The sequence below is a fragment of the Clarias gariepinus genome, chromosome 22 (assembly GCF_024256425.1).
Source record: "Clarias gariepinus isolate MV-2021 ecotype Netherlands chromosome 22, CGAR_prim_01v2, whole genome shotgun sequence".
NCBI classification, from domain to species: domain Eukaryota; kingdom Metazoa; phylum Chordata; class Actinopteri; order Siluriformes; family Clariidae; genus Clarias; species Clarias gariepinus.
The window spans coordinates 19,062,301-19,075,537 of NC_071121.1; the positions used below are offsets into that span (position 1 = coordinate 19,062,301).

Here is a 13,237-nt window from a genome sequence, read left to right on the forward strand (position 1 = left end):
AAAACGCAAGAAAATTTTTAAAAAATGCTTTAGGAGTAGGAGAAAGAGCAATTAATAAACACTCTTTTAAGATATGAAATCACTGCTATCTCCATCAAAAAACACCTCTGGAGCTCTTCTGGGTTAGGCGTAAGGTGAATAAAGCTTTATGCTGTTGAACATAATAGAATGTTAACTATAATAAATAAAAATAACTAAATAGATCCTCTTTGTTGATGTTTTTTGCTTCAGTTGGCACAGAACCTTATAGGGCAACTTTGCTGGAAAAAAAAACACAAATAAAAAAAAGTCACATAAAAGAAAAATAAGTAACATCTCAGCATTTTAAAACTAAGGTGGGTTAGCTAAATCCAATTTCAATTATTTGCTGCACACAATATAGCCTAATGTAAATTTCTTACTATACTTTTCTAAAGGGTAATGCAGGATTGTTGACTTAATTGATTGTGCAAGCTTTGTATCATACAGAGCCCCCCAGGGGTTATGTGGTTAAAAAAGAAAAAAAGAAAAGAAAAAACTGTTAACACTGAATACTAAACTGAATATAAAACCGAGTGCGCGGCTTACTTAACCGTGAAGCATTGTTCTTAGCCCCACCCCTGTGAAAACGGCACATTCATGGAAGGGCTCGTTGGCGACAAGTTGTGTGACACTGAGCTTCTACGGATTATAAAATTGACATTGTTACCGTTTTTAATCCCTGAAATGAAAGAAATGGGGAATTTCCTTATAACGTTTTTTTTTATTTGCCACAAATCCATCAAGTATTGACTGATGATTGATTAGGTCTGCCTGCTTGTTACACCTCACATGCGTGATAATGGAATGCTGCCAATGAAGGAGAGGAGAGAAGTGATCAAGATTTATGATTGATTGGTAAAATAATAAAGAATAAAGCTCATTCTGAGTCTGATGATTCTGATAATAGTATTTTGTCAGTCTTACCAAAAACATGTGAAATCAGCATGATCAGAATGCAAGGAAATACACGGAAGTAAATCAACGTCATTTAGATATGAGATTGCATTTATGTATGAATCGAGATTGTGATTTTATTTATTGTTTTATTTTATTATTATTATTATTATTTTTAATAAATTTAGTCCTGTCCAATTCTTTTTCCCCGATTTTCTCCCCAATCTAGTCGTGTAGCCAATTCCTCCCCGTCACTAGGAGGCTCCTACATTAAGGCTACTACTACCACTCTTTTTGCTATGAGGTCTGCCTGCAACATGCTGCCTGTTTATCTTGGTAGTTTTTTATTTATTTTAAAATTTTTTATGTAAGCGTGCAGTGTTTGTATGGGGTGCAAGACTGTAGAAGACATAAAATGTAAAGTGTTGTTTTTCTTCATATTGGTTTAAATTTTTTTTAAAACATACATAAATGTTTTTATTTAATAAATATGAATATGAACAATCAAGAGCATTTAGAATTTGCATTAAAACAGTAATCTAAATTAAAAGAAGTAATCAAGAAAATTGCCCAGGCAACACTATTACATTACTTTCTGTAATAAATGTTAATAATATATCAATATGGGAAAAATATATATTTTTAAAATTTATATAATTAGAAATGTAAAAAATTTTCGGCATATTCCCCATCCCTAGGACTGTAAGTAACCGTATTAAAACCGTATGTATTAAAAATGTCTAAAAACCGGCACATTTCAAGGATGTGAGGATAACAGCAGTAGTCATCAATGCTGTGTTGCAATGTGTACAGGTTTTATCAGATTTAACTCCATTCTCAGTTTACACGCGACTTAAACATTTTTCAACAAATAAAAAATTATATTTATATTAGGGCTGTAGCTATCGAATATTTTAGTAATCGAGTATTCTAACAAAATTTTAGTTGATTAATCGAGTAATCTGATAAAATGTAATTTTGCTTAATTAAACAGCAATGTAAAATATACAAGAGAAACAAAGATTAATTGGTTTTCTTTTAAAAAAAAATCTACTTTTATTTTTTAAATGCATACAGCATTTTATCGAAAAAAAATTGTTATTCACAAAACAAGGAATAGCTTAAAGTTGACTGAGATGCATTAAGTGCATTCCAGTGCCATACATTCTTATTTTAAAGCCTTTTCTCAAATGCAAATAAAAAAAAAAATGATTTCAAATTACATAAAAAAATAAGGCATGCTGTGAAAATGTTCTTTATTACCTGTAGGGGACAGTCGTGTTTCAGTCTGAAGTATCATTTGTCTACTAAAGCCAAAAAAGTGTTATTTATCTTAGGTGCCCATTGACAGCAAGTGACGGAGCTCAAAAACATGTCGAGCTCAAACTGTAAACACTGATGTGTATTTATTCATTTTCTTTTCTCCTTCCTCCAATGATGATACTTTTGACTGCGCTTTCTCCATTCAGTATTATTATTATTATCAGTAGTAGGAGTGCTCCGAATTTATTATTGTTATTACAGTGGAACCTCGGATTACGAGTAACGCAGTTTACCAGTGTTCCGCAAGACGAGCAAAGATTTTTAATAAATTTAACTTAAAAAACGAGCATTATTTTGGTTTACGAGTGTCGAGTATCATGTTTCATGCATGCGCTTCTTGTTTTGAGCCAACGGTTTTTCTCTCTCTTGTGCTGCGGAATTGTAAGTAATGGTCTTCCCTGCTGGGTCTTAGTGCTCGTCTTTTACTAGTATAATCAGCATCTTTGCACGCGTGTACTGTTTACTATAACACGTGTGTGTGTGCGCGAGTAAGGCAAAAGAAATTCTCAATACAGAGGTTAAAAATCTATTTTCTTCCTCATCGCGGTGTGTCTGTGCGCGAGCAAGCGAGCGTAATTAGACACTGTGCCGAGTGTTTGAAACCCCTATTCACAAGTGTGCATAGAAATGAAGGCAAGAGACACACTCTGCTCTCTGAAGAAACTCTGTCGCAAATCTTTTCAGAGGTACGGTGCTGGGTCATTTGTTTGTTTTACTTCACAGCAGTGATTCTGTTAGTTTGCGCTCACACAAGTGTCATTAGCGATGTTTCTTGCTTTTTTTGGATAAAACAGTGTAGCGGCAGAGAGACGTTGATTTATGACTGCTGTTTACGGAAGTGTAGTCCAGTGCGGGAGATGTATTGTGGGTAATGCAGTCCAGTGTGTGTGAACGCGAATGCGAGATTTAAGTTAGGATATAGAGCCTGAGTTTTGTTCTTCAGTAGTTTTTTTGTTGGATTTACGTGCAGGATCCACCCGAAAGTTTTCCTTTAACCTGACAATGCAGAAAGTAAAAGAACAGGCATCAACGAGTTTGTTCATCTTATCTTTACACGAGCATAAATTAACGAGCTGTTACGCTGTCGCGAGCAACATTAAAATAAAGCGCAGAAGCTTTAATAATTTATTAAATTATATATTATATAGTATTTGTTTTTTTGGGCTGTAGAACGAATAATTTAAGTTTCCATGATTTCTTATGGGGAAATTAAATTTGGTTTACGAGTGTTTTGGAATACGAGCCCACTTCCGGAACGAATTATGCTCGTAATCCGAGGTTCCACTGTATTCTTATTATTATTGTAACTCACTTGCGCGTGTGCGAAAAGACTACAAAGATATATGATATGTTAGTATAAAACATTATTGTTTTATTGTGTTTATGCACTTTAAATATACACTAAAGAATAAACACTGCCTTGTGCAAAGTGAAAGTGAGTTGTGCGTGTGGCTTTTCGATCAAAAGGCTGATAAACACGTGCACAGATAGAGTATGAGCAGATTTATCGATAAAACAGACACGAAATGCAACAAACACAAAAATATGTGCTACTTGCTGAATACAACATCCAGTATGCGGCAGTCCTGTGGGCGAAAATGTCTTGTTGATGCTAGAGGTCAGAGGAGAATGGGACTAATTCAAGCTGATAAAAGAGCAACTTTGAATGAAATAACCACTCGTTACAACCGAGGTATGCAGCAAAGCATTTGTGAAGCCACAACAAGCACAACCTTGAGGCAGATGGGCTACAACAGCAGAAGACCCCACCAGGTACCACTCATCTCCACTACAAATAGGAAAAAGAGGCTACAATTTGCACGAAGTCACCAAAATTGGACAGAAAAATGTTGCCTGGTCTGATGAGTCTTGATTTCTGTTGAGACATTCAAGTGGTAGAGTCAGAATTTGGCGTAAACAGAATGAGAACCTGGATCTATCATGCCTCGTTACCACTGTGCAGGGTGGTGGTGGTAGTGTAATGGTGTGGGGGATGTTTTCTTGGCACACTTTAGGCTCCTTAGTGCCAAATGGGCATTGTTTAAATCCCACGGGCTACCTGAGCATTGTTTCTGACCATATCCATCCCTTTATGACCACCATGTACCTTTTTCTCTGATGGCTACTTCAAGCAGGATATTGCACCATGTCACAAAGCTTGAATCATTTCAAATTGGTTTCTTGAACATGACAATGAGTTCACTGTATTAAAATGGCCCCCAGTGTCACCAGATCTCAACCCAATAGAGCATCTTTGGGATGTTGTGGAACAGGAGCTTCGTGCCCTGGATGTGCATCCCACAAATCTCCATCAGCTGCAAGATGCTATCCTATCAATATGGGCCAACATGTCTAAAGAATGCTTTCAGCACCTTGTTGAATCAATGCCACGTATAATTAAGGCAGTTCTAAAGGCAAAAGGGTGTCAAACACAGTATTAGTATGGTGTTCCTAATAATCCTTTAGGTGAGTGTACACTTATCAACAAATATCAAGAATGTGCATTTCATATGAATGTCAAATATGAGACGCGCGCACAAACACACACAAACTCTCTCCGTGCATACACACCCAACTGAGAAGCGCGCGTGGACTCACACAATTCTTCCCGCGTGAAAACAACGCGAGTAGCCTATATACAGTAAATGTATTTGACATTTGTCTTTGGTGCATTTCTGGCCGAGAATGTCTGCATTTTAATTTATAAATCGCTCGCGATTAGCAGCTTTTTGATCAAAACGCTGCCTTCTGTAAAGTGAAAGTACGAGCCGTGGGTTTCCGCACGGCAAAGAACAGCTTTATTTCAGTCACAATCACATTCCAGCTTTTATTCCCAGCCGTGGTCAAATAATGGATGATATAATTATTCAATGCTGGACACAAACAGCAAAATACATGATGAAAAGCCCGAAGCACTTCGTGTTCATAAAATAATATTTACTTAATATGATACAATTATAATATATATATATATATATATATATATATATTGATATATTGTTCATTTATGTCTTCTGATGATGGCATTCACATTTTTACGGTTTAAATTAGATATTTTGGCATATTCACGATTAGGACATTCGCATAGTTAACACTATCAGATTATAAGATAGACTACTATTAGGTAATTAAATAAATTTAAACCGAGGCAATGCCATGTCTTTTATTGTTTTGTCCCTGTTAAGACATTACAAAAACTTTATACTGTAAGAAACTTACTATGAATTTCAAAGCACGAATTTGGGCATCTCATTTCATCCTTATGAAAATAATATGAAGCACATATACAGTCATGGACGAAAGTTTTAAGAATTACATAAATATGGAAAATTGGAAAAGTTTCTACTTAAGTTTTTATAATATCAATTTGCATATACAGTGGAACCTCGGATTACGAGCTTAATTCGTTCCGGAAGTGGGCTCGTATTCCAAAAACACTCGTAAACCAAATTTAATTTTCCCATAGGAAATAATGGAAACTTAAATTATTCGTTCTACAGCCCAAAAAAATAAATACATAAATATAATTAATACAAAATATAAAGTAAAAATAAAACAAATTAACCTGTACTTTACCTTAAAAAAATTTAAAATTAAACCCCGACAGATAAGGGTTTTCGTTTGTGCATGCAGAGTGTATGTGTGTAAAATGTGCGCGCGCGCGCACACACACACACACACATTAACGGATAGACCGTTTTTAAAACCATTTAAAAATTAGCAAGGAACATTCCTAGTCACACTCACGTGAGCGCATACTAACAGGATCACTGCTGTAAGTAAAACAACAACAACAACAACAAACAAATTAAACAGCTCCTCACCTTTGAAAACAATCGCGACAGAGAGACGTTTGTGTGTTTATTTGGCAACCTAAGAGGAGGGGGGATGAAGGGGGGCTCGCTCGCGTTTACGGCCCCCTTCTCTCAGGTTGCCAAACAAACACACAAACTCTCTGCCTTACACAGACACAAACACGCACACTTAAAAACACTGCAGGCACTAAGACCCAGCAGGGGAGACGATAGGTCTCGGCTTTACAGCTCCCCTTCTCTCAGGTTGCCAAATAAACACACAAACTCTTCTCTGTCGCGACTGTTTTCAAAGGTGAGGAGCTGTTTAATTTTTGTTGTTGTTGTTGTTGTTTTACTTTACAGTAGTAATTCCATTAGTATGCACTCACGCGAGTGTGACTAGCGATGTTCCTTGCTAATTTTTAAACGGTTTTAAAAACGGTCTTTCCGTTAATGTGTGTGTGTGTGTGTGTGTGTGCGCGCACACGCACATCTCACACACACAGACACACACACAGCGCGTGTGTTTGTATTCACCCAGCAGGAGAGACGATTACTTACAATTCTGCTGCAAGAGAGAGAAAAACCGTTGGCTCACTTGTGATTACGTAACGCTCGTTGTTAAAACAAGAAGCGCATGCGTGAAACATGATACTTGGTGCTCGTTAACTAAGACAATGCTCGTTTTTCAAGTAAAAATTTATTAAAAATTGTTGTTTGTCTTGCAAAACACTCGTAAACCACGTTACTCGTAATCCGAGGTTCCACTGTACTACAGAATGTTATGAAGAGTGATTAGATGAATTGCATAGTCCTTCTTTGCCATGAAAATTAACTTAATCCCAAAAAAACCTTTCCACTTTCATTGCTGTCATTAAAGGCTGCTGAGATCATTTCAGTAATCGTCCTGTTAACTCAGGTTGATGAGCACAAGGCTGGAGATTATTGTTATGCGGGATTGGAGTGCCACCAGTGCAGAGCTTGCCCAGGAATGGCAGCAGGCAGGTGTGAGCGCATTGCACAGTGAGGCGAGGACTTTTGGAAGAAGGCCTGGTGTCAAGAAGGGCAGCAAAGAAGCCACTTCTCTCCAAAAAAAAAACATCAGGGACACATTGATCTTCTGCAGAAAGTATGGTGAATGGACTTCTGAGGACTGGGGCAAAGTCATATTCTGCGATGAAGCCTCTTTTCGATTGTTTGGAGCATCTGGAAACAGGGTTGTCCGGAGAAGAAAAGTCCATCAGTCCTGTGTCATGCCAACAGTAAATCATCTTGAAACCATTCATGTATGGGGTTGCTTCTCATCCAAGGGAGTGGGCTCACTCACAATTTTGCCCAAAAACACAGCCATGAATAAAGAATGGTACCAAAACACCCTCCAACAGCAACTTCTTCCAACAATCCAACAACAGTTTGGTGAAGAACAGTGCATTTTCCAGCACGATGGTGCCATAAGACAAAAGTGATAACTAGGTGGCTCAGGGACCAAAACATTGAAACTTTCCATGGCCTGGAAACTCCCCAGATATTAATCCCATTGAGAACTTGTGGTCAATCCCCAAGAGGCGGGTGAACAAACAAAAACCCACTAATTCTGACAAACTCCAAGAAGTGATTATGAAAGAATGGGTTGCTATCACTCAGGATTTGCCCCAGAAGTTGATTGAGAGCATGCCCAGTCGAATTGCAGAGGTCCTGAAAAAGAAGGGCCAACACTGCAAATACTGACTCTTTGCATAAATGTCATGTTATTGTCAATAAAAGCCTTTAAAACGTATTAAGTGCTTGTAATTATATTTCAGTACCTCACAGAAACAACTGAAACAAAGATCTAAAAGCAGTTTAGCAGCAAACTTTGTTAAAAAAAAAAAACTAATAATTGTGTAATTCTCAAAACTTTTGGCCACAACTGTACACACATTCATCATGAAAGATCTATTGTAAAACAAAATAAAATTCATGTAAGCTTCAGCATTGGAAACAATATTGTTTTAGGCTAACTAATTACAGTATACACAACTCTTCGTTGTACTTAGTATGGCTTTTAGATAAAGTCCTTCCATGCGCCATCTGGCGGATATTCAGTAAAGCACAACACATTTATTTAAATTCCCAAATGTTGCTTGTGGCTAATCGCGGCACCCCGCGTTCTAAATTGCGGCATTTCGCGGGAAAACGCGCATTCTCAATGGCGAGGTCTGTAATTTCCATGTATTAATTTGTCACGTGCAACCACGGGGGGGCGCAATCCAGTGTCTTCTTGTGCCAGTCCCAAGTCTGGATAAATGCAGAGGGTTGTGTCAGGAAGGGCATCCGACGTAAAACATTTGCCAAATCAATGATGCGAATCACGAATATAATTCCCATACTGGATCGGTCATGGCCCGGGTTAACAACAACCGCCACTGGTGTTGTTGACCTACAGGGTGCTGGTGGAAATTGGGCTACTGTTGGTCGAAGAAGGAGAGGAGGAAGGCGTGTTCGAAAGCAGAGAGAGAAGAGGAAAGGCAAGAGTTTAGGAGTGATAGTAGGGACTTTGAATGTTGGGACCATGACAGGGAAGGGAAGAGAGTTAGTTGATATGATGCAGAGAAGGAATGTGGATATACTGTGTGTCCAGGAGACCAGGTGGAAAGGTAGCAAGGCTAGAAGCTTAGGATCAGGGTTCAAATTGTTTTACCATGGTGTGGATTGGAAAAGAAATGGAGTAGGAGTTATTCTGAAACAGGAGTTTGTAAGGAATGTTCTAGAGGTGAAGAGAGTATCAGATAGGGTGATGAGTCTGAAGCTGGAAATTGAAGGGATAATGTTCAATGTTGTTAGTGGTTATGCCCCACAGGTAGGATGTGAGTTAAAAGAGAAGGAGAAATTCTGGAGTGAGTTAGATGAAGTGATGCAGAGCATCCTCAGAGGTGAGAGAGTGGTGATTGGTGCAGACTTCAATGGACATGTTGGGGAAGGGAACAGAGGTGACGAAAATGTGATGGGCAGGTTTGGTCTTCAGGACAGGAATGTAGAAGGACAGATGGTGGTGGACTTTGCAAAGAGGATGGAAATGGCAGTAGTAAATACTTTCTTCCAGAAGAGGCAGGAACATAGGGTGACATATAAGAGTGGAGGCAGAAGCTACTCACTACATCTTGTGTCGACGTTGTAACCTGAAAGAGATCAGTGACTGCAAAGTGTTGGTTGGGGAGAGTGTAGCCAGACAACACAGAATGGTGGTGTGTAAAATAACCCTGGTGATGAGGAAGGCGAAGAGGACAAAGTGGTGGAAGCTGAGAAAGCAAGAATGTTGTAAAGTCTTTAGGGAGGAGTTGAGACAGGCTATGGGTGGTTAGGAGGGGTTTTCAGTTGACTGGACAACTACAGCCAATTTAATCAGGGAGACAGGTAGGAGGGTACTTGGTGTATCATCAGGTAAGGGGAAAGTGGACAAGGAGACTTGGTGGTGGAATGAGGAAGTCCAGGAGTGTATACAGGGAAAGAGGCTAGCTAAGAAGAAGTGGGACACTGAGAGGACTGAAGAGAGTAGACAGGAGTACAGGAAGATGCAGAGTAAGGTGAAGGTAGAGGTGGCAAAGGCCAAACAAAGAGTATATGAGGACTTGTATGCTAGGCTGGACAGTAAGGAGGGAGAGGTGGATCTGTACAGGTTGGCAAGGCAGAGAGATGGAGATGGGAAGGATGTGCAGCAGGTTAAAGTGATTAAAGATAGAGATGGAAATGTACTGACAGATGCCAGGAGGGTGATGGAAAGATGGAAGAACTACTTTAAGGAGTTGATGAATGAGGAAAACGAAAGAGAACAAAGGGTAGAAGAGGTGACTGTTGTGGAACAGGAAGTAGCAAGCATTAGTAGAAGTGAGGTGAGAAAGGCGTTGAAGAGGATGAAGAGTGGAAAGGCTGTTGGTCCTGATGACATACCTGTGGAGGTATGGAAGTGCTTAGGAGAGGTGGCAGTGGAGTTTCTGACAAGTTTGTTTAACAAGATCTTGGAGAGTGAGAGGATTCCAGAGGAATGGAGGAGAAGTGTATTGGTGCCAATTTTTAAGAACAAGGGAGATGTGCAAAGCTGTGGCAATTATAGAGGTATAAAGCTAATGAGCCAGACAATGAAGCTGTGGGAAAGAGTAGTGGAAGCTAGGTTAAGGGCAGAGATGGGCATTTGTGAGCAGCAATATGGTTTTATGCCTAGAAAGAGTACATCAGATGCAGTATTTGCTCTGAGGATGCTGGCGGAGAAGTACAGAGAAGGTAACAGGGAGTTGCATTGTCTCTTTTTAGATTTAGAGAAAGCGTATGACAGGGTGCCAAGAGAGGAGCTGTGGTATTGTATGAGAAGGTCTGGAGTGGCAGAGAAGTATGTTAGAGTAGTGCAGGACATGTATGAGAGCTGTAAGACAGTGGTAAGATGTGCTGTAGGTGACAGAAGAGTTCAAGGTGGAGGTGGGTCTGCATCAAGGATCGGCTTTAAGCCCCTTTTTGTTTGCTCTGGTTATGGACAGGATGACAGATGAGGTAAGACAGGAGTCCCCATGGACTATGATGTTTGCAGATGACATTGTGCTCTGTAGCGAGAGCAGGGAACAGGTGAAGGAAAATTTGGAGAGGTGGAGGTATGCTCTGGAAAGCAGAGGAATGAAGGTTAGCCGCAGCAAGACGGAATACATGTGTGTAAATGAGAAGGACCCAGGAGGATCGGAGAGGCTACAGAAAGCAGAGGTAAAGAAGGGGCAGGATTTTAAGTACTTAGGGTCAACGGTCCAGAGTAACGGAGAGTGTTCAAAGGAGGTGAAGAGGCGGGTACAGGCAGGGTGGAATGGATGGAGAAAAGTGTCAGGTGTGTTGTGCGATAAAAGAGTATCAGCGAGAATGAAAGGAAAGGTGTACAGGACAGTGGTAAGACCAGCAATGCTCTACGGCTTAGAGACAGTGGCGCTGAAGAAAAGACAGGAGGCAGCAGAGCTGAAGATGTTGAGGTTCTCTTTGGGAGTGACAAGGATGGATAGGATCAATAATGAGTTTATCAGAGGGACAACCCATGTTAGATGTTTTGGAGATAAAGTCAGAGAGGCCAGATTGAGGTGGTTTGGACATGTTCAGAGGAGAGATTGTGAATATATCAGTAGAAGGATGCTGAGGTTGGAACTGCCAGGCAGGAGGTCTAGAGGAAGACCAAAGAGGAGATTTATGGATGCAGTGAAAGAGGACATGAAGTTAGTTGGTGTGAGAGAAGAGGATGCAGAGGATAGGGTTAGATGGAGGCAAATGATTCGCTGTGGCGACCCCTGAAAGGGAACAGCCGAAAGACAAAGAAGAAGATTAATTTGTCACGTGCCTAGGGCACGTGATTATATTAATTATAATTGTAATAATATATTTGATAATAATAATATAATATATTTGATGATAATAATATACATTTTTGATTGTGGTGTCCTAATATATTTGATAGAGATTATGTAGCGGGAGCTAACTGTGACAGGGAGGCATTTTAGCGCTTAACACGCACATTAAAATAAATAATAATACAAAAACACTAAGTTGTGCAACTTAACTTTCAGAACTAAAAGTTTCAAAATTTACAGCTCAGGCATAACATAAGCCTTTACTGACCATTTCAGTAATTTTTTCTTGCTGGTTTCTTCTTCTCTTGGCTTGCTGATATTTTTATCGCTCCCTTCCATTTTGCAGCCCGGAACAGAACGCTCCATCAGCTACTTGTTTGCGTCTCCTTCCGCTTTTTTGGGTGCCGTAAGCGCTTCTTCTGCATCTGTGTTTAGTGGCGGCTTGCATCCGGAAGCGCGCTGTGTCACGCCAAACATATAATTGCGCAATAACATAACGCAAGCTTTTCTAAAATTAATTAAATGAAGCTTTGAGGCAGAAGATTTTGCCTCTTTCATTTTTTGTAATCGAAATACTAGAGGAATCGTTTCAGCCATAATTTAAATCAGCAAATATAAACTCTAATATTTCCTTGCCACTGTCGCTGTCGTCCTCGGCTTGCTCATCAGGGACAATCATATCATTTTGATTCATAAACATTCACATTTCATACAAACATAAATAAATATTTTGATTGTGTAAAGCTGCTTTGCGTCAATGTCAATTGTTAAAAGCGCTATACAAATAAAATTTTATTGAATTTATTATACAATTATACAATTTAATAATATACAGTTATGCTGCAGCTAATGACAGCTTGTTGTTAAAGTGAACACACACTCTGACATGAGAGAGTGTTCTTTATGAGCTAATAAGTGACCGTCGTATGTTTATGTATATGGGCAGGTCTGCTGTTCATGGAAGTTATGTTCACGGTTAAATGTGGTCGGGATTGTCAGAGAAATACAGCCCTTGACCTGTAGAATACAATAAATTGTCTTTTAATTTTTATACTGACTATTTTTTGTATTTGATTTACTTCAGTGATATAGATCAATGGTGTGATGCTGCATAGATTATTGCATATTTGCAGCAAAACTAAAAATTCTGTAATAAACCACTTAACAAGCCAGAAAAAAAATTAAACAAAATTTGGATTTTTATGGGGGGAAAATTATGCAACATCTTTGATGGTTCAGGACCAATCCAAAACATAACCTCAGAGAAGCATTTAGGTTAATACTGTACTGCTACAGTAACCTCATAATGTCACAGCTTAAGATCCTAACAATTAATCAAATTAAAAAAAAATTTCAGTGAAGGGCTGTTTATGATAGTGTTTGTCAGTACTCCATGGATCCTCCATGGATACTTCCAATTCTATAACTAATGTTAACTTTACGATAGTAAAGTTTGCTAATCCAGTAAATGATTATATGATAAATGCGGTCATGGACATATCATTCTTCCCTCCCAAATTAAGTTATTAAATTGCTGCTTTATTCAAAAATTTGCCTGGAACTAGGAGAATGATAACTTAGTCCATGCTCGCTATCTGAATCGGTTGTGCCCTGCTGTGTCATGCACAGATGCAGCTTCATCTGGCCTGATGTGTCTTTCTCCCCAAACCCAACACCCAGCTGGAGAAGGTGAGCAGATAATGTTGACAACCTCACCAGAGGTAATTGCAGCCCTATAGACAAAATGTATTTGAATTATAATTGCAACCCAGTGGGTTTACGTCAGAAATAATAAATGTTGGACAGCATAGGGTAGTGTTAAAATTACTTTAATTAAATATTTTAATAAATTAA

At 39.0% G+C, this 13,237-nt stretch overlaps 1 protein-coding gene across 3 annotated transcripts in view; it reads left to right on the top strand.

Annotated features, from left to right (window-relative positions):
- Positions 1 to 13,237, top strand: part of plpbp (pyridoxal phosphate binding protein) — a 52,749-nt gene that overhangs the window by 16,068 nt on the left and 23,444 nt on the right. The window contains exon 2 of one of the 3 annotated variants that reach the window (XM_053482169.1): positions 13,013 to 13,104. The exons of 1 other annotated variant lie outside the window; for it this stretch is intronic. In XM_053482169.1, the coding sequence (XP_053338144.1) occupies positions 13,033 to 13,104 (72 nt within the window). In that variant the 5' untranslated portion in view covers positions 13,013 to 13,032. The remainder of the gene's footprint in view (positions 1 to 13,012; positions 13,105 to 13,237) is intronic. One more of the 3 variants, XM_053482171.1, reaches the window with a different exon arrangement.